The 20,135-nt window shown below is 38.9% G+C and overlaps 2 protein-coding genes, 1 long non-coding RNA gene and 1 other non-coding gene across 7 annotated transcripts; 2 read left to right on the plus strand and 2 right to left on the minus strand.

Moving 5' to 3' along the window:
- Positions 1 to 306: 306 nt before the first annotated feature.
- trnaq-cug lies at positions 307 to 378 on the plus strand. Its single transcript has one exon. It is a non-coding gene; the product is annotated as a tRNA-Gln (tRNA).
- Positions 379 to 1,928: 1,550 nt separating this feature from the next.
- Positions 1,929 to 14,220, minus strand: LOC125003698. 3 transcript variants are annotated; one of them, XM_047577788.1, is made up of 16 exons: positions 14,153 to 14,220; positions 13,962 to 13,999; positions 13,100 to 13,250; positions 12,818 to 12,843; positions 12,537 to 12,625; positions 12,326 to 12,381; positions 11,674 to 11,888; positions 11,263 to 11,513; positions 10,214 to 10,327; positions 9,757 to 9,898; positions 7,677 to 7,742; positions 7,165 to 7,257; positions 3,971 to 4,069; positions 3,473 to 3,565; positions 2,992 to 3,087; positions 1,929 to 2,500 (listed from the first exon to the last, which is right to left on the minus strand). In XM_047577788.1, exons 3-16 carry the CDS (start codon positions 13,192 to 13,194, stop codon positions 2,184 to 2,186), a joined length of 1,752 nt encoding a protein of 583 aa, XP_047433744.1. In that variant the 5' UTR covers positions 13,195 to 13,250; positions 13,962 to 13,999; positions 14,153 to 14,220; the 3' UTR covers positions 1,929 to 2,183. The 3 variants fall into 3 exon arrangements, with proteins under 3 accessions (XP_047433744.1, XP_047433745.1, XP_047433746.1); XM_047577789.1 differs by lacking the exon at positions 7,677 to 7,742; XM_047577790.1 differs by lacking the exons at positions 3,473 to 3,565; positions 3,971 to 4,069.
- LOC125003736 lies at positions 13,867 to 14,674 on the plus strand. Its single transcript, XR_007112263.1, has 3 exons — positions 13,867 to 14,045; positions 14,282 to 14,438; positions 14,538 to 14,674. It is a non-coding gene; the product is annotated as an uncharacterized LOC125003736 (long non-coding RNA).
- Positions 14,231 to 18,908, minus strand: LOC125003705 (NACHT, LRR and PYD domains-containing protein 12-like). 2 transcript variants are annotated; one of them, XM_047577806.1, is made up of 7 exons: positions 18,855 to 18,908; positions 17,081 to 17,237; positions 16,265 to 16,435; positions 15,914 to 16,090; positions 15,283 to 15,456; positions 14,467 to 14,640; positions 14,231 to 14,381 (listed from the first exon to the last, which is right to left on the minus strand). In XM_047577806.1, the coding sequence occupies exons 2-7, from the start codon at positions 17,221 to 17,223 to the stop codon at positions 14,276 to 14,278; spliced, it is 945 nt and encodes a 314-aa protein (XP_047433762.1). In that variant the 5' UTR covers positions 17,224 to 17,237; positions 18,855 to 18,908; the 3' UTR covers positions 14,231 to 14,275. The 2 variants fall into 2 exon arrangements, with proteins under 2 accessions (XP_047433762.1, XP_047433763.1); XM_047577807.1 differs by lacking the exon at positions 14,231 to 14,381 and having other exon boundaries at positions 14,500 to 14,847.
- Positions 18,909 to 20,135: the final 1,227 nt, after the last annotated feature.

Here is a 20,135-nt window from a genome sequence, read left to right on the forward strand (position 1 = left end):
GGAGATGTTAATTAACTATTTGGATTGTAATTGTGATGTTTAACAGAGTAGTGAGTGTGTGTTGTGCAATACTTATGCATTCAGGTGGTCTGCAATACTTTGCCACATTTTCTCTCTTTGTTTCATGGCAGTGGTGGTGCACCGTTAGTCAGGCAGACACATAAATAATGTAACACATACAGTATATAATGATCGGCGACGTTACAAAGAAAATATTTTATTTATTCATTTTCCTATGGCTTGAAGCCATGAACCTCTCTTGAGGGTTAGGGAAGGGCAAAACCATCAAAGAACATAGAACCTTGTGGTTCCATGGTGTAACGGTTAGCACTCTGGACTCTGAATCCAGTGATCCGAGTTCAAATCTCGGTGGAACCTGAACTCGTTGAACATGTAACAACCCACCTACGTAATATAGACAGTGTTATGTCTTAACTGTCTATTCTAAAGTCCTGTGCAATACACTATTTCCACTGCTGCATTAAAAACAATCTGTGTTTTATTTTTCAAGATTTTAACTTTAGCGGTAAATCCGTGTAAGTAAAACCTTCTTTACTATTTTATATACAGCGGGTAAAATAAGTATTGCACTCATCACAATTTTTCATAGTTAACATATTTCTAAAGGTGCCATTGACATGACATTTTCACCTGGTGTTGGTAACAACCCCAGTAATCCATACATAGAAAGACACAAAAACAAATAAGTTCAGAAATGAAGTTATGTGTAATAATGTAAAATAACAGAGGGAAAAAGTATTGAACACATGCAGAAAGGGAGGTGGGTAAAGGCATGGAAAGCCAAGACACCAGCTGAAATCTACCAGTGATCAGAAAGCCATCCTGCCCCTTGTCAGTGCAAATGAATATCAGCTGGTTCAGTCCAAACCTACAGCCTACAGCCTACAGCCTATAAAAAGGTGCGTCATCATTAAGGTGTCACACAAGGAACATCTCATGATGGGTAAAGGCAAAGAACTCGCTCAAGACCTTCACAACCTTATTGTGATACATAATCCGGATGTATAATCCTTCCATAATCCGGAAGTGGAAAGAACCTTATTCACTCGTAAACCGGAGTGAAAAGAATTACCAGAAGAGTTGTCCAAGAGCCAAGGACCACTTGTGGAGAGCTTCAGAAAGACCTGGAATTAGCAAAAATAATTGTTTCAAAGAAAACATTAAGCAGCCACGGCCTGTATGCACTTCACCACGCAAGACTCCATTTCTGAAGAAAAAGCATGTTAAAGCTCGTTTAAAGTTCACTGCAAAACATTTGGACAAGCCTGTAAAATACTGTGAGAACATAGTCTGGTCAGATGAGAGCTCTTTGGATGCCACAACACACACCATGTTTGGAGGACAAAACGCACTGCACACCACCCCAAAAACCCCATACCAACAGTGAAGTTTGGAGGTGGGAACATCATGGTGTGGAGCTGTTTTTCTGCATATGTTACTGACAAACTTCATATAATTGAATGGAGGATGAATGGAAACATGTACAGAGACATTTTTCAGAACAATCTGCTGCCATCTACCAGAATGATGAAGATGAAACGAGGGTGGATGTTTCAGGTATCATGTCAATGTTGTGGAGACCCTCTGCTCATTTAGTCCAAACAGCATCCATTGGTTTTACATGAGGTCAGTATACTTGTATCCATACCACTTCAGTGTCTTTAAACATAAGGTCCTTTCTTTGTTTCGCAGGAATATGATTTTGAATCTAAATCTCCTCAGTTCCTCTGTAGGTATTTCTGTCCTTTCTATATATTTTCAGTGTTAAGTATGTAAGTTGTTATCATGCATCAAACTTTATAAATTATATATAATATATAATACAATCTATAAACCAGATTTAACAGATTTGGATTGTTTGATTTGTTTGCAGTATAAAAGTAATAAGAACACCACAAAGATCAGTGTAAAATATAAAAACAATGTATTGCATCCATTAAAAACAGACATATTTTGTCATTCCACACAGAAAAATATCCAAGAGGTGTTATCCACAAAAAAAAAAAAGCATTTGACAAATCATTAACAACATAAAATGCTCTGAATACAAATACTTGTTATGTTAAACTCTGTGTGTTCCAGTATAAACAAGGCATTTTTAAAACACTGACGTCCATGTTTTTGAGTTTTCAAAATACACAGATTTGAAGCTCATTTTAATTTCAGTGTAAATTCAATGTTTCAAAAACAAATGGATCTAATATACGGAAAGCGTCGATCATGACTTTACAAGCCTCTGGTCCTTTTTTCACCACGGTGTCGATCAGCTTTCTAGCTTTGTCTGCCTTGGACAAGGCTTGCATCTCTTCCAGTTCACTACTGTTTATAACCTCCTTCTGCAGAAGCTCATCCAGCAGATTCTTCAGAACAGGATCAGACACTCTGTTAATAAACTCTACCCGAACAGACTTCAGCTTCTTATCTTCTTGAACATGTGAAGTCAGAGGCATGTTTGGATTGTAGCAGCTCGGATGAGGACCTGGAAGATAAAAGAAATATGTTTCATTGCCATAATAAACTTTGGTCTTTGCATCATAAGTATTTGAGAGTATAAATAAGAATTTATCCTCAGGTATTGTATGAATTATTATTATATTGGATTGCAAACGTGTATGGGTGATGCAGTATTATTTGTGCTGTCAAAAAACAGCAAGTATTGCTGCAGCCAAACTTACCGATGGCTTGTCTGTCCTGAACTGCAATCACAACATCAACCACTTCACTTCATATTGAATGAGATCATGTTCATTTTTTATGTTTTAATATGTGTTTATGTTTTTTGTCTGTGGATGTCCATCAAGTTAGAAGATATCTTCATCTACAAACACGTACACAGTATTTTGAGCACCGCTGTATTTGCCCATTTTTAAATAAACAAGTGGATACATTAAATAAGTCAGCATGGGAATCCACCAAAGGTAAGTGACACTTATTTTCTACAGGTTTTTAACTAAACAAATTGTTGCTCATCTCCATCTGTTACTAGTCCATGCAGTGATGATGAGTCCCTGGTTATAGTGTGGGTCAACTGGCTGGATGGGCCTGGAGCTGAGAAGGACCTTCCACCTGAAACCAAAAGTGTTTGGAGACAGCAGCTCTATACATTTCCTACTGTGTCTCTAATGATGGACATTTCATTTGGTTACAGGCCGTAGAACTGAGGTCAAATCTCAGATGGTCTCTTTAGGTGCATTTTAATCTTGTTGTAAAAAATATTTACTGCACACTTCATCTGGATACATGTTGACACCATGTTCAAACAGAGACCAATATTCCTAGTATTAACCCTCTGGAACTTGTTAATTATATATATAATCAAGTCTCTAGTGTAGGCTGCATGATCACAGCTAAAAGTCAGGAAGTGGACCCACTAATGTGTGTTTTAAATTAAAATCAACATGATGTTGCAGAATCTCTGTCATTTACAATGATCTCTAACAGTGTTGCTCACCTCTTCTGTCACTTGTGACCAAAGACGATGATCCTGGCTCAGTGGATGGAGGTTGGGCTGACAGGAGACTGAAGGCTGGAGCTGCTTGTACACCTGAACCATAAAATAAACACAAGACTGTGAAGGATGCACTCTGGGGTAAATAGACGACATACAGTACGTACATGTACGTATGCAATTCACAATTCAATTCAATTCAGCAATTTAGAACAATTAGAAGTTACCATTAAGCAGCCAGTAACATAAACGGGTATAGAGGATATTTGACTATAGATGGAGCAGGAGAAATGTGGCACTTGGAAGAATCTCTAGACAGTATAATATGAAAGGGACAGAGGTGGTTGTTGATTTAAAAAAAAAAAAGAGAGAGAGAGAAAATAATTCAAAATTTTTGATCAGCTTGGAAAAAAACATGAACATGTCTTTGTTTTCTTGTCACTAAAGCTCCATAGACACTTATTTTTTGCATTTTTTTTTTCTAAACAAATTGTTGCTTACCTCCATCTGTTACTAGTCCATGCATTGATGAGGCTGAGTCACTGGTTATAGTGTGGATTAACTGGCTGGATGGGCCTGGAGCTGAGGAGGGCCTTCCACCTAAAATCAAACGAGTAGTACTGGGTTAGTTTAGTGCATGTTAGTAACAGGTGTAAACAGAGAACGCTGGTACACCTGGTATTATTATACATGAACAGACATTTTAAATGATGATGCATTTTAATCTTGGTGTAAAAAATATTCACTGCACACTACATCTGGATACATGTTGACACCATGTTCAAACAGAGACCAATATTCCAAGTATTAGCCCTCTGGAACTTGTTAAATAGGGGCTACAGGGCTTCGCCTGAGGCCTAGTAGGGGCTAGGCAAAGCTCAGAGGCCCCGATTGTTATCTCGCGTGTTTCTTATTATTATTTGGGGCTACGGGGCAACGCCCGAGCCCCCAGCCTACAGCAGCAAAGCCCTGAGCCCCTATTGCTATCCCGTGTGTTTCTTCTTCTTTTTTTTTTTTAAATTCCTTTTTCTCCCCGTTTTCGTCCCTTAACTCATCCAACAGCTTGAAGAGCTGAAAGGCAAGTTATATATCAAAACGTGCGGCTCAATTGGGATCGGTGTGCTATTACTTGTTTTTCCGAAATATGAATTTTTTTGCAACATAAGTCGCGAAAAATTACCTGCGACAAATTTACCATAGGAAATGAATGGGACGGCTGAAAAAGAACGCCCAAAAATCAGTTTTTCAAAGGTCTACCTCTCAGGCATACTTTCACCTACAGACTTCATTTGAACTTTAAAATGTAGACACAAGCCTTGTGTATTGGTGTATTATTTCCTCATTTTGATACGTCTTATTGTTGTTGATCAATCACTGTCCAATGAAAAATTAAAAAATAAAAATTTCTATCGAATCTTGTTTTAGAGTGTGGAATGTTGCTACATAGACTCTATGTTTTTTTCAGGTAATTTCACACACGTTCTCACACTATAGAGCAGGCATGTCAAACATACGGCCCGCGGGCCGGACCCGGCCCGTTGTTTCATTTAATCCGGCCCGGCATAAATTTCTGAGTATGTCAAAAAAAGAAGCGAGTCTCTAGCTAATTTCTATTAAAAGTTGTGATTTTTTAAAATAAATACAAACCAAATGCTCCCTCCGGCCGCTAGAGGGCAGTAAATGTGTAAAAGCGCTCACGTCAAGCATGCGGCACTGACACGAGTTAGTCACAGGAAATAAACATTCGCAACGTGATGTGTCCAAGTAAAAATAAACCGTCAGTCTTGCTTCACCATTCACCCCTGCTAAACAAGTTATCGGTCAACACACCCTTCCCAAAATGGCACTGTCAAAAAAAAGAAGAGTGGACACGGAGTGCAGAGTTTTCCAGGAGAAATGGACCGAGAAGTATTTATTCACAGAACTGAATGCAAAACCAGTGTGCTTGGTATGTAATCAGCAAGTTGCAGTGTTCAAAGAGTTTAATATTCGGCGCCACTCATCATAAAGACAAGTATGTCATATTAAAGACAATTAATATTGTGCAGTATATTCTCAGCTTCAGTAGGCCCAGCCTAGTAGTTTGATCTGATGTAGTCTAATCCTATTGCCCATGCACTGCTATAACTTTTTAATTTATTTATTTATTTTATTTTATTTTGTATTTCTTTTTTCATTTATTTCAAAGCAGTATGACAATTAAGGCGAAAATATTTTTTTTATAGCTCCCACTTGAGTTTGTTTAGTGTAGTGAGTTGGTTCAGGTGTAAAACTGCATTCACTCAACTGTTAAAATAAACCAGTTGTTAACACATTCACGGCCAAACATGAAAAATCATTTTTTTCCCATTGGTTTTGAATAAATGTGTTGTGCTTAGAAAAGATCCCTTGTCATCCGTGATTATAATATGTAGGGTAGGCTACAAATGTAGGCTGAATGATAAAGCATAGTACTGAAAAACAAAGCTAAATATTTGGAGTTGACATTCTTTTACTGATCCGGCCCATCTGAGAACAGAAAGTCTGGATCCGGCCCCAGAGCCAAACTGAGTTTGACATGCCTGCTATAGAGTGTGAGAACGTGTGTGAAATTACCTGAAAATTTTCTCTTTACATGCTCGTCGCAGCCACAATTTACACACTAGACACATGATTTTTTCCACAGTTTTAAACAAACCTGTTGTGTCTCTCACAATGTGCTCGGCAAAGCAGTGAGACGTACAGAATTTAAACTGTGAGGGTCTGTTCGTGGTAAAGTACCTGCCTGCTCACCGTTCACTCCAATGCAAAGATTTTCTGAGAGAAGGAGAAGGGACCTTTGTTTTAAACTCGCGAGTGTGTCCAAAATATTTACTCTAGAAGGACAAAAGACATATCAAAGTCTTCAGGAAGGTCTTATGACGCCCACGGTCTGCTTGTTTTTCTGATAGGAGCTACCGTTTTGTCACAGTGAGTCAAAATGTGAGAACAGTGAAAAGGAGGGAAATCTAGCTCTTTTCTGTGTCCTGGCTGTGCGCGCTTCCGTCGAGCCGAAGCTCTGGGCCACAGCTGAGATCAGTTCATTCATCAGTTGTCTCTACACACACCAACACACACACCTTCCCACCCACACAGATACCTTTGTAATTACAGATACACACACGCACACACAAACACACAGGTACCTTTATGTTATTACACTTACAAATACACACAGGAAGAGTAGTAGGACACACAAACATGCGCGCGAGAGCGCGCATTAATCTCTCACACACACTACATAGGTAACTTTGTGATTACAGTAACACACACACACTTCTCACCCTCACCCACCCACACACATACATACATGCTTTTACAGTTACAGATACACTCAGGAAGAGTACTAGGATACACGCTTTCGTGCGCATTACTCTCTCACACACAGTCTAACTGTGAGCTAACTGTGCTCACCACATTGTGCTAAATGCAGGCAAAGTGTGGTAATTCCCATGTTGACAGAGACGATACTCCCGGCATTAGCCCCCTGTAGCCCCTTCAAAATTTCCCAAAGTGTATTTTCTAGTTATGTATATAATTGAGTATACTGTAGGCTGCATGATCACAGCTAAAAGTCAGGAAGTGGACACACTAATGTGTGTTTTAAATTAAATTAAAATCAACACGATGTTGCAGAATCTCTGTCATTTACAATGATCTCTAACAGTGTTGCTCACCTCTTCTGTCACTTGTGACCAGAGACGATGATCCTGGCTCAGTGGATGGAGGTTGGGCTGACAGGAGACTGAAGGCTGGAGCTGCTTGTACATCTGAACCATAAAATAAACACAAGACTGTGAAGGATGCACTCTGGGGTAAATAGACGACATACAGTACGTACATGTACGTATGCAATTCACAATCATTTTATTTTAATTTAGAACAATTAGAAGTTACCATTAAGCAGCCAGTAACATAAACGGGTATAGAGGATATTTGACTATAGATGGAGCAGGAGAAATGTGGAACTTGGAAGAATCTCTAGACAGTATAATATGAAAGGGACAGACGTGGTTGTTGTTTAAAAAATACGAGAAAATAATTCATAATTGTTGATCAGCTCGGAAAAAACATGAACATGGGTCAACAAAGAAATTCACAAAATGTAAATGTCTTTGTTTTCTTGTCACTAAAGCTCCATAGACACTTATTTTTCACATTTTTTTTCTCTAAACAAATTGTTGCTCACCTGCATCTGTTAGTAGTCCATGGAGTGATGAGGATGAGTCACTGGTTATAGTGTGGATTGTCTGGCCCGAAACCAAACGAGTAGTACTGGGTTAGTTTAGTGCATGTTAGTAACAGGTGTAAACAGAGAAGACTGGTACACCTGGTATTGTTATACATGAACAGACATTTTAAATGACAGAGAGATTTTGTTTCACTGCTTCGCGTGTTATGGTTATAATCTGCAATTTGTGCAGGTTTCTAAAATCTAAAAAACATCAGAGCGGAGATCAATGTGTTGTTGCTCATTATGTCCCACATACACAACAAAGGACACTGTTCATGGTTCTGAAACAGCAGTAGATGGTGAACCTTTACTTGGGGACAGCAGCTCTGTATATATCCTACTGGGTCTCTAATGATGGAGATTTTATTTGGTTACAGGCCGTAGAACTGAGGTCAAAGCTCAGATGGTCTCTTTAGATGCATTTAATGTTGGTGTGAAAACATTTACTGCACACTTCATCTGGATACATGTTGACGCCATGTTCAAACAAAGACCAATATTTCAACTTGTTCATTTTATTTCAGTGGCGTCCAGCCAACGACGTGGTCTACATTGATAATTGGAACTCTTTCTGAGGAAAGCCTGGTCTGATTAGACGTATTCATTAATACACGTGACGAGATGTTACAGTCCCTTGTGCCATGATCTAAGGCATAACTCCTTCAGAAACTAGGTCCAACTGGACAACCAACCAGCAGACCAGTGGTCAGCTACTAACTAACCTAGCCACAGAAATAAAACCCCAGCTAATTAGCCTAGCCACCAGCAGTAGGTAATAGAGATGATGGGAATGCAACTACACTCAGACCAGACACCTCATCCTTCTGCCTATGTCAGAAACAAGATACAATTAGCCTAGCCACAGAAATAAAACACCAGCTAATTAGCCTAGACACCATCAGTAGGTAATAGAGATGATGGGAATGATGATGACGAGATGGAGTTCACCCCCCACCTTGGTGGGTGCTCCTCCTTTCTCTGGAAATTTGGCCAATTTTATTAACTTCCATTGCTACGCAGATGACACCCAACTATATTTATCCATGAAACCAGATGAAACTAATCAGATGGTTAAACTCCAAGCATGCCTTAAAGACATAAAGGCTTGGATGACCTGTAACTTTCTCTTTTTAAACTCAGACAAAACAGAAGTCATTATATTTGGACCTAAAAATGGCAGAAATTCATTATCACCTGGTTTTGTTGGATGGCATTACCTTGGCCTCCAGTACTACTGTGAAAACCCTTGGTGTTATATTTGACCAGGATATGTCCTTTAATTCTCACATAAAGCAGGTGACCAGGACTGCTTTCTTTCACCTTTGTAACATCCTCAAAATTAGGAACATTCTTTCTCGGAACGATGCGGAAAAACTAGTTCATGCATTTGTGTCTTCCAGGCTGGATTATTGTAACTCGTTACTGTCTGGCTGTCCAAGTAGCTCTTTAAAAAGCCTCCAATTGATTCAAAACGCTGCAACAAGAGCACTGACAGGAATTAGCAGGAGAGATCAAATTACCCCAGTTTTAGCTTCTCTCCATATTCTCCCTTTAAAATCTAGAATTGAATTTAAAATCCTCCTCCTCCTAGTACCATCATATCTGAAAGACCTCATAGAACCATATTGTCCCAACAGATCACTACGATCTCAAAGTGCAGGTCTACTTCTGAGTTAAACGCTAAAACTCAGGAAGTGGACCTGCTAATGTGTGTTTAAAATGAAACTAAAATATGTGAAAGGCTCCAATTTCAGCTAAAATTGCAAACATTTCAAAATCGCTTTGCTAATAGAAGAGCCACTCATGTTTATAGAGCACAATTATTTAACAATTATTTAATACACCCATCAGACATAACATTATGACCTTTTAATATTGTCTAAGTAACATCCACATGAATGAATTCCAGATCCAAAAGTTTCCCAGCAGATCACTGAACTGGCAAAAGATGGTTCAAATGTTATTTACTTCTCCTGTCAGTGGTCATAATGGTATGGCTGAACGGTGAAGTAACTAATACTCAAGCCTTCTTTACCAGGTAGTTCAGCACGATACGCCCAGACATGTCTCTCCTCTTGGTCTCGGACTCTCACAGTAACTTCCTTTGTGTTCGGAGTCATTCGAATATCAAATGTTGGGTGGTAGTTTGGTCCATACTTCAGGTCAAACAGAGCACACTGTAAAATTATACCAATGTTGTTAATGAACTGAGGTTTTTAACAGCTGAAATATTTCCACAACACAATACAACACACTGGTCTCTGTAGCTAATTTCTCCATTGATGACAATCAACTGTACACGTGAGGATTTCTATACAACTCACTGGTTTAAATGATTATGTCAAGGCTCACAGTGAAAGGTAGACGTCCTCACAGGTTGCTAGTTGTCTGGCAAGCTCCATCTTCTACCCTCCACTCATGTTCATAGTCTTTTGAGTTCTTTTGAATTAGCTCTGAGTAACTGTTCTCCAAGCTGAGTGTGACCTACTCACCTCAGGCTGTATCATGTGGGCCTCAGGACAGAGAAGACTGTAAAACTGGCCTGTAGTGAGCAGACAAGAGGAAGGCGCCTCGATGTACTCCGCCATCTTCTGCTGGCATTTCACCTTCAGTAGAATTTGGAGATGATTTAGTTGGACATTTTAAGGATGAGTTCCTTCTTGAACTGATTTAAAGTTAGGTCACACATATTGAAAGGTGAGTTCTGCTATTTTTATTTAACTTGTGGAAAAGCAATTTTTAAACAAACTCAGAACCTCAGAATACGTTGGAGCAGAAAAGGTTCATCTTTAATTTGTGAAGCTTTCACATCACACTTAGCAACAGAGTTCTATAAAAGAGGAATCTCCAACCACACTGGTAAAACAGAAAACAAAATCCCAATTCTTTCCATAAACACTCTGGTAATAAATACAAAGCAAAGTGAAATGTGTCAGTAGCATAGACTGTATATAAATATGGACGCAACTTCCTCTCATTGGTCAAACTGATGATATTTTTCCTGGATATAAGGGCGGCGCCAACTTGTGACTTTGGAGCCAGAGCCTGATCAGTACGGTCCGAGGGCGGAGCCATGAAATTGATGCCCCACCCACACTTCCACCAGACACTACGCTCGAAAATGTTGGAAATGTACCTATTTTAATTTCTCTCATGGTCCTGTGGGGCCGCTTTACGGAGCAGTTGGCATGGTAACTGGTGGTCGCTATGATGTCACATCCTGTTTCTTTAGCGTCAAATAATTAAAACGAGACTTATCGAAACAACTGACACTTGAACATTCATCAATATTATATTAACAACCTACAATAACTGAAAATCTTCCTTGTAAATATGTATGTGAAGAGTATTTTACTGTTTTAGTTTGACCCATGCCCCGCCCACTAGCATGGAGGGGGCGTGGCTTATGACCTGTACTGCAGCCAGTCACCAGGGGGAGATCTACTGCTTTGGCTTCAGTTTAGAGGAGCTGTTCCGCCTCCATGTTTGTACGGTCTATGGTCAGAACCTAAAGTAAAGATTGTATCTTCAATGCTCTCACCTCTTGCAGCGGCACATTTTCTGGCAGCAGAAACACGTTGAGCTTTTGGCTTTGATTCTTGTACTGCGGTCGGTAGAACAACAGCACTTGTCCACATATTTGTATCTGGATGTTTAGAAGACGTTTGATGATATCCCACACCAAGCCAAAGGCAGATAAGTGAGGTACATCCACGACCACGTGAGAGGCTGTGATCTCCAGGGGCTGAAGGATGCTCATCCCATCATTACTAATGTGGACCACGGAGAGGCCTTCAGCAAAAACAAAAGCAGAAGCAAAGCTGTAAGACACAGGACAGGGCACCATTTACCCAACCTCATGAGTCCTCTGACTCCATGTCATTTAGAAGAATAAAGAATAAGACAAGATAATCCTTTATTTATTTTGGAGCTCCATAGTGGACATACTTACCAGGTAGATTTCCACAGTGTGGGAGGTGCAGCTGAGAAACAGAACCCTCAGAACAACTTATGCTAAAGAGTGGACCTGCAGGGGTCTTTCCAGCTGAGTTGAGGAGGTCCTCGTCCCACTGGATGATCCAATACACCAGCTCACCACCCTGAGTCATCTTAAACACCAGTCTGGTCAATTTACACTGGAACACACCTGCAGACGAGCTCCTAAATCTGTACAACACAACACAGACAATGTATGAATAAATAGAGTTTATCAATTTGAACATGAAATATCTTGTCTTTGTAGTGTGTTCAGATGAATATAGACTGAAACAGAGGTTCTGCTTATACAACTTCATTTCATTTGTTGTATCAGTTTAGTTCTTGGGCTTTTGGACAGAAATAAACCTATGCCAGTCAAGCCTAATGGAAACTACTGAAGACCTTTACTATAATAGGACTGTGACTAAGTCTAATTGGAGTCTGAATTAACTCCTGCCAGTTATCCATACAATTGACACTTGAACATTCATCAATTTAATATTAACTACCTAAAACAACTGAAACATTCCTTGTAAATATGCATGTGAAGTGTATTTTACTGTTTTAGTTGACTTAATCAAAACTTAAAATGAGTGAATTAAGTGGAAGATATTTGTCTGAATTACCTGTAAGACGAAGGTCCATGTTCATCGAAGAGTTCAGGTGAAAAGAGTGTGGGGGTCTGAATTTTAGAAAGACACAATCAGTTACTGAGACATTAGAGACTAGTAGTTCTCTGCAAAACATAAAATATTCAGGCGAACATTTAACTTCACATTCATCCATTTTCCTAAACAGTAAGTAATAAAATAATAAAATAACAAACTGTAAACTCACATTTATTTGGTGCATCTGGCCCACAGTAGAATGAACCTCTGGTTTTGTTCTGTTTGGATCCAGTGAGAAGTGGTCTACACAGGCTGATCCTGAAATAAACAAACAATAACTGTTTAAGTGACACATTTAATATAATGACAGAATATTGAGTGATTGATAGAAAATAGAAATAATAATATTAAAAGGAAATATTCTGGTGTAAATGCCTAAAACTCCAACCTGAGTGCAGTATTTTAGGAAATGTTCAACCAAGTTCTTATCCAGATATGGAGGATACTTACCAGCAAACGGACCATAGGAACTTGACCTATACGAGCAAATTCAGATGTGGTTAATATAAGAGGTGTAGTTGTCTAACACACTGTAAACAGTCTATTTCAGTGGCATCGTTTGGGTATGGCACTTGCCATACCTTGACTTTGGTAGAAAATATAACAGTATGCTACTGGCATGTCTTGATTTTAACCCCTGGTGCACCAGGACTTTTTACGGTGCATCAGGATGTACTCAGTCCTGTTCTAATTCTCTCTGACTGATTTTTGATAGTGATGGCTCTTCCAAACCAAAAGCCGCTGCCGCTCTGTTCTTTGATGCTCGTCTGTTTCTCCAGGGGCCAGGCTGCCTCGTGCTCAACGCGCTGCATGTTGTCTCCATACATCCTTGACCCGTCCTCATGTACGCATGGTGTCCACCCCCCTGCATCGTCAAACTGTACTGCAGACGAGAGATGTGCATGTGGAGCAACTGAAACCTTTGTGAGTTATAAAGTCATCTGAATTTCCCCAATAGGGATCAATACTATCTTATCTTATCTTATCTTATACTTGACTTAAATATTTGTCATATTTCAGAAAAACGCCCATGTTTGTTTGGTTAACACTACTTGTCAATCAGAGCACAATGAAATGAAAGATTGCTAATGACACCTGTCTGTGGCACCTTTTATGAAGTGGATATACTTCAAGTAACAAACACTTATTCATTTGTCTTCGGAGATTAGTCACAGATGGATTTTAACAAGGAAATACTTGTTAAAAATCTTTGTGGAAAGTTCAATTGAACATTTTTTTTTTTTTTTTCAAACCAGCATCATGTACAGTTGCCTATGTGGGGAAGTCACAGTGCTGTGGAAGCAGAACACTGGGGCTAGTTATTGTGTTGTTGATCTAATGCTGGTGAATTGGCCATAAATATGTAAGCTGTGGATCATTAAGCAGAAAAATTGTAATCCTTAAACTGACCGTCATCGAAGGCGAAAACCCTCCTCCCGGACCCCATAGGAGGGGGGGGGTGCTTGCCCTGCCTTGTCCAAAACGACGCCATGGTTTAGTGAAATTAGGCCACTGGTTTATTTTATTTATATTGATCAGCACCTGACAACATTTATATGATTTATAATTTATTATCGTTTCATGATATCCTCACCTGTGGGTTTGATCCGTGGTGCTGATATCTGATGGTCCCTGGATTACAGAAAGACAAAGAAAAGTCTTTATCAGTAGGATTTCAGTTAAGTGCTACGACCACACAGTATGTTATTTTAAAGTTTAAACAGTTAATTAGATACTTTCAGACCCACTACCACTGAATAAAGTTAGGAAACTCTTGGCTCTCACCTGCAGCTCCACCGACTGTCTCGTCTATTACAGATGTTTTACGTCGTTTGGCACCAATAGTAGTCAGCCATTCTGATGAGAATACATGGAAAAATGTTTGTATTTTCTCTGTTTGCACACTTTCTAAAGGTACAGTGCTTTGTAGCTGTGGGGTACAACATGAATGAGATCTTTTTGTGAATACACACCTGCATCATCACGTTTAACCAAGTCCTGTCCGTCTCCCACTCTGTGGGTACAAATCAACACAGTCAACACTGAACTGAATCCAGCATAAATAACCAAAGTGACAGTGAATCCAACCTTCTACTGACCTAAGAGACCTCATTCTACAGCCTGGATGTTTCACAAGTCCAAGCAGGTCTCTCTTTCCTCTCTCCTGCAGCTCATTTCCACTGAGGTCCACCTCCATGAGATGAGGGAGCTGAGACTCCAGAGCTGAGACCAGAGCGATACAGCCAGAGTCTGAGAGCAGACAAGATCTCAACCTGCAGGGAGACGACACTTTGAACACAAAAATACTTAAACTAAATGATGTACTTCAGTCACTCTTCAATCTATCAGAGAGCAACATGATCCCAATATCTTGTAGCTGATTTTGACTCAGGTCTAGTTCTTGAAGAAAAAAAGGTCTGGACTTCAGAGCTGAGGCCAGAGAATTACAACTGTTCTTTGTTAAGCCACAGGAGCACAGTCTGAATAAAGAACAGAAACAGTAATTAAGTTTATTCATTTAGAATGAATAATAGGTATCGACTCACTGTGTAAGATTTGTGTGGAATATGTCAACACGCTACAGTGTTTATTGAAGAAGCCTGGACATTAAACATGACAAAATTCATTAAACAGAGACCCTGGTGGTTGAGAGACGGTTGTTTATCCTGCAGAGGGCAGTAATGCTTCCAGTAAATCAATGTCCCAAAAAGAAGAAGAAGGAGCAGAATTAGACAAAGCAGTTTCTGGTAAGCAGATTGTTTCCACACATTTAAAGCTAAAGAAAAAAAAAACACTCCAGGATAGAAAACAGTTGGGTTTATGCTATGGATGTCTGCACTGCCAGATACAGAGTCATGAAGCTGAACCACAGACTGAAAGAAACCAGGTGACATTCACATCCAGTAAAGTCTCACCTCAGAGTGTTTAGAAAACACAGTGGATTCTTCAGCAGGACACACAGCAGCTCCACTCCTGAGTCCTCCACACTGTTTCCACTCAGGTCCAACTCTTCCAGATAGGACGGGTTGGACTGAAGAGCTGAGAGCAGAGAACCACAACTGCTCTCTGATAACTTACAGTCAGCCAGTCTGTAATCAGAAGACACATATTAATTCACAATTATTATTGTCATGGTAATATTCCTTGAAGAGCTGCAGAACTAGACTAGAAATTATACAGTTTTCTACATTTCTGCATAAAAATGCTTCAAAGCTCCTTTCCATCATTCACTTCAACACAAACATGTGACAAATTGATTTGACTGATTTATTTAAACTAAACCATGAACTGAAGACATTGGACTCTTGTTTAACCTTCAAATTAACTTGTGCTCCAAGAGATTCACCTCAGTGATATGTAATATTGGCTCATTTTCCTGAATAAACAAACACACAAGCATAATATGTATTTGTTTGATTGAGTACTCTTTGTCTAATTTCAGGACTGACGTCTTGGATCCCTCTCCTTTTGGTGCAACTCTCCCAGGCAAATAATAAACATGCCTTAAAACAAATGATATGAGAAATTATTAGAACCCAAACTGACCTCAAAGTCCTTAGTCTGCAGTGTGGACTCCCCAGTCCTGTAGCCAACAGCTTCACTCCTGAATCCGTCAGGTTCTTGATTTCACTCAAGTCAAGTTCTCTTAGATAAGACGGGTCCGATTTAAGAGCTGAGGCCAGTGAAGCACAACATCTTTCAGACACGATGCTGCCCCTCAGTCTATAAGAAAGAGTGAATTTATCTGTTAAGTTCATCTTCTCGTATCCCATCTCTACAAATGTTTAAAGAACTAGAGAAGTTACCATCATTTTAGTTAAAGGTGTGAACTCTTAGCATGTGGTTAATACTGGTGTGTTATTCTTATCAGGAATGACCAGACAAAGACAGTCGTACCTCAGGGTCTGCAGTCTGCAGTTTGGGCTTTCCAGTGCAGCACACAGCAGCTCCACTCCTGACTCGTTCAGAGTGTTTCTCCTCAGATCCAGTTCTTTCAGCTCAGGGTTTGACTTCAGTTCTGATGCCAGGTGTTCATACTGAGTCTCTGAGAGTTCACCATGAGATGGCCTGTGACATAAGGGGCAGAGCAACACATAACAAACCACTTAGTTCAAACCATAGACTGTATAAAGATGGACCCCTCTAGGTGAAGCCAAAGCAAGTAGAGCTCCCCCTGGTGACTGGCTGCAGTATAAATCATAAGCTCCGCCCCCCGTATGCTGGTGGATACGATTTGGGATTAAAACACTAAAATACACGATTCAAATATTTTTTTTTTCCAAGGATGGTTTCAGTCAATAATGGTCAGCCACGCCTACAGGAGGAACATCTTTTCAAATGAGACGTCACTTCTACCAGATGATGCCTCTGAAGAAGACTGCAGGTGACAGTCGAAACATGTTTTAAAAATGTATCTACTCCCTTTGTTTTATCAGACACCGTTATTAAAAAGTTACAACAAGACAAAATTAACATTTTTAAGCTGCAGGGTTTCACTCATTTTAGGTAGTTCATATAATGTTAATGCATGTTCATGTGTCATTTTTTTGGATGAGTTTTGTTTTCGTTATTTGACTCTTTAGAACAGGATGTGACATCATGGATGGCGACTGGAGACTGCCATTTTAAAAATAAGTACACTGTATGATCCAACATTTCTTTGTGGAGGTAGAGTGTAGTATTAGTATTAGTAGTGTTCTGTGTAAACGGTACCATTTGGGCAGGTTTAAAGCTCCCAACGTGGCTCCAGCGTAGGGTTCAGAGTGTTCTTGTGTTCTTCCCCTTGCATCATCACACTCTTTATACTTTGCTGCACGCGATGCTCGCCTCTCCTCTTCATCCCCACGGTCACTCATCTTCTGATTTCAGTCTGTCCAGGAAAGAAGTTAATTAGATACACCCTGATTAATAAAGATGTTAGAATAATGGTGTAACAACATTCAGTTTGTCTAGCTGAGTGTGTTGCATTTCACACAGTTCTTTTTACTACTCTGCCAGTTGTCATTCTCTCAAGTATTGACATAAAATTCAACAATTTAAATCGGTGGGGGGGTCAAACTATATGTATATATAGTCTGGCTTTTCCATTTGTTCCCTGTCTCATTGTTTCATGGCTTTTGTCCTTTTCTTGTCATTTTTTCCATGATTCATGCTGTGTTCATGATTCCTCTGGATGGAGAAACCGAATCTTTCGGAAGCGCTGAATCAGTCTGAAGCCATTGTGTTGAAGCGGTTCAGTTTTTCCCAGCATTTGATGCAATAACATGTGGCGACAAGTACACATAGCATTCACAGGAAACGGGAAAGGGTTGTGAAACAGTGAGGCACTGTTTAGCAATGAAGTATGTGCATTTTCAAATGCTTGATTTATATTCTTTCAATAAAAAAGCGATATACTTGAGTGGCTGTGCGTTCATATAATACTGTATGTAAAAGAAAAATACAAAATAACAAAAGTGAAATGCTTTGCAACCAGGGACTGTGGTGACAATGATCATATAAAATGCTTGTTTCGCTGTGTGTGTGCTTAGTATGTAGTTATTACGTACTCACTCTCCCTCATTGTAAATCGATAACATACGCAAAACTCTCCTCTCAAAAACCTGCGACATTTACATGCACTGTGATTTTGAAAACACCACCCTGAATTCAGTACGCTTATATTGTGATGTAATGAAGCTTAATTTTAATTCTATGAAGCGAATTCATTGAACCCTCTTGTTGTGACACTTCTGCTTTCGAACGTGACATCTCTATGAACTGCCCTCTGCAGTGCTTTTGGTTGAGTTTCATGTTTATTAAATTCTTCTTTTGAATTCTACTCCGGCCTCATCTTTTGTCCTGAATTTTTGTGTCATTCTTCAAAACCCTTCATTGTGACACTGTCCTAGTGTTTTGTGCTGTTCACTTCTCTGACCAAAACTAAACAGTGAATAAATTAGGAACAGAAGTTTTATTCATTGAGTAATTGCAGTCTTCTTCTTCTTCTTCTTCTTCTTCTTCTTTTTTTTCTCGGCACCGCCTTTGGCTTTTCTTGGATTCAGGAGGTGCTTTATAATTTGAGGCTTGACACACAGATGGCATTCAGACGTTAATTCAATATTTTTGATACCTTAGGTTGTACATCATACAGTCTGTTCAAAATGTTCTAAAAATTAAGATGAAATAAAAAAAGAACAAGAGAAACTAGTTTCAGTCCAGCTTCCTTTTTTGGGACGGTCTTAGTAGTTTTTCTACTTTATCCTTCACAGTAAGACACACAGTGTAAACAATGTACCAACATCAGTGGTGTGCATTCAACTTTGAATGCTACACACATGGAATTTAATTCTCATTTAGCTTTGCTGTATTATTTATTTTATTTCTCCCTTCATAAAGTCCAGTTATGATCTCCAGTCTCAGTCAAATATAACAGTTAAATATAAACAGCTACTCAACATTGTGCGTCCTGGAAATATTATAATAAAACTTTAATGTTTCCTCTTACCAGATACCACTGCAGTCACGCCATCTGCGCTTCGGCGAGGCACGGTCGCGCTATCTACACTTGAAAATCGAGTGCCCGTCTACATCGTATCGGACGGTAAAGCGTTTGAGCGGTTTTATGGTGCATTCAAGTGCATCCCGCAAACTCGGAAGTCTATATTTTTCTTCTTATTTTCACTTGTTGAAATACATATATCAGTCATTACTTTGTTGTTATTTTACTACATTATATTTAATGATTAAAACTAAGTGACAGAACATAATTATTGAAGCATATTCAGAATCCAACTCATTTCTGCATAGTCAGATTTGAAAACTTAATTAAGAAAAGAATCAAATGGTTTTCCACATACTCTACAGCTACCACTGTGGTGATTTTCAATTTATTTCACTGCATCACTTTCTGAAAATGTGATGTTGAATTCTTATCCAATGAATGATGTATATGGGCAGATTAAAAAAATAATTAAAAAAACAAAACAAATTGTTTTCTGCAAACTCCACCAGATTCTGGTTCTACACATCCCCAGCTACCACTGTGGTGATTTTCAACTTAATTCACTGCATAATTTTCAAGCAAACTTGTGTTGAAAGTATGCTCCATGAATGATGTATATGAGCAGATTAAAAAAATAATTAAAAAAAACAAATCAAATTGTTTTCTGCAAACTCCACCAGATTCTTCTTCTACACGTCCCCAGCTACTACTGTAGAGATTTTCAACATATTTCACTGCATCATTTTCAGATAAACTCGTGTTGAAATCATACCCAATGAATGATGTATATGGGCAGATTAAAAAAATAAATTAAAAAAAAAAAAAAATCAAATTGTTTTCTGCAAAGTCAACCAGATTCTTGTTCTACATGTCCCCAGCTACCAACAAATTTTCAACAATTTTATTTATTTATTTATTTATAAAAATTTTTTAAATCTGCCCATATACATCATTCATTAGGTATGAATTCAACATCACATTTTCAGAAAATGATGCAGTGAATTATGTTGAAAATCACCACAGTGGTAGCTGGGGATGTGTAGAACAAGAATCTGGTGGAGTCTGCAGAAAACAATTTGATTTGTTTTAATTTTTTTCATTTTTTTAATCTGCCCATATACATCATTCATTGGGTATGATTTCATCATCCAATTATTTGAAAATGATGCAGTGAAATAAGTTGAAAATCACCACAGTGGTAGCTGGGGACATGTAGAAGAAGAATCTGGTGGAGTTTGCAGAAAACAATTTGTTTTGTTTTTTTAATATTTTTTTTTAATCTGC

The sequence above is a fragment of the Mugil cephalus genome, chromosome 2 (genome assembly GCF_022458985.1).
Source record: "Mugil cephalus isolate CIBA_MC_2020 chromosome 2, CIBA_Mcephalus_1.1, whole genome shotgun sequence".
NCBI lineage: Eukaryota > Metazoa > Chordata > Actinopteri > Mugiliformes > Mugilidae > Mugil > Mugil cephalus.

Coding starts and splice junctions, on each gene's coding strand:
- LOC125003698 (XM_047577788.1), bottom strand. CDS start 13,194: ATGTATGGAGACAACATGCAGCGCGTTGAGCACGAGGCAGCCTGGCCC. Junction 11,514..11,673: donor ACACTGTGGAAATCTACCTG/GTAAGTATGTCC, acceptor TTTTTGCTGAAG/GCCTCTCCGTGGTCCACATT. Junction 9,899..10,213: donor CCCACATGATACAGCCTGAG/GTGAGTAGGTCA, acceptor ATAATTTTACAG/TGTGCTCTGTTTGACCTGAA.
- LOC125003705 (XM_047577806.1), bottom strand. CDS start 17,223: ATGAGTGACCGTGGGGATGAAGAGGAGAGGCGAGCATCGCGTGCAGCA. Junction 16,436..17,080: donor GCTTTAAACCTGCCCAAATG/GTACCGTTTACA, acceptor CTTATGTCACAG/GCCATCTCATGGTGAACTCT. Junction 16,091..16,264: donor TGCAGACTGCAGACCCTGAG/GTACGACTGTCT, acceptor TCTTTCTTATAG/ACTGAGGGGCAGCATCGTGT.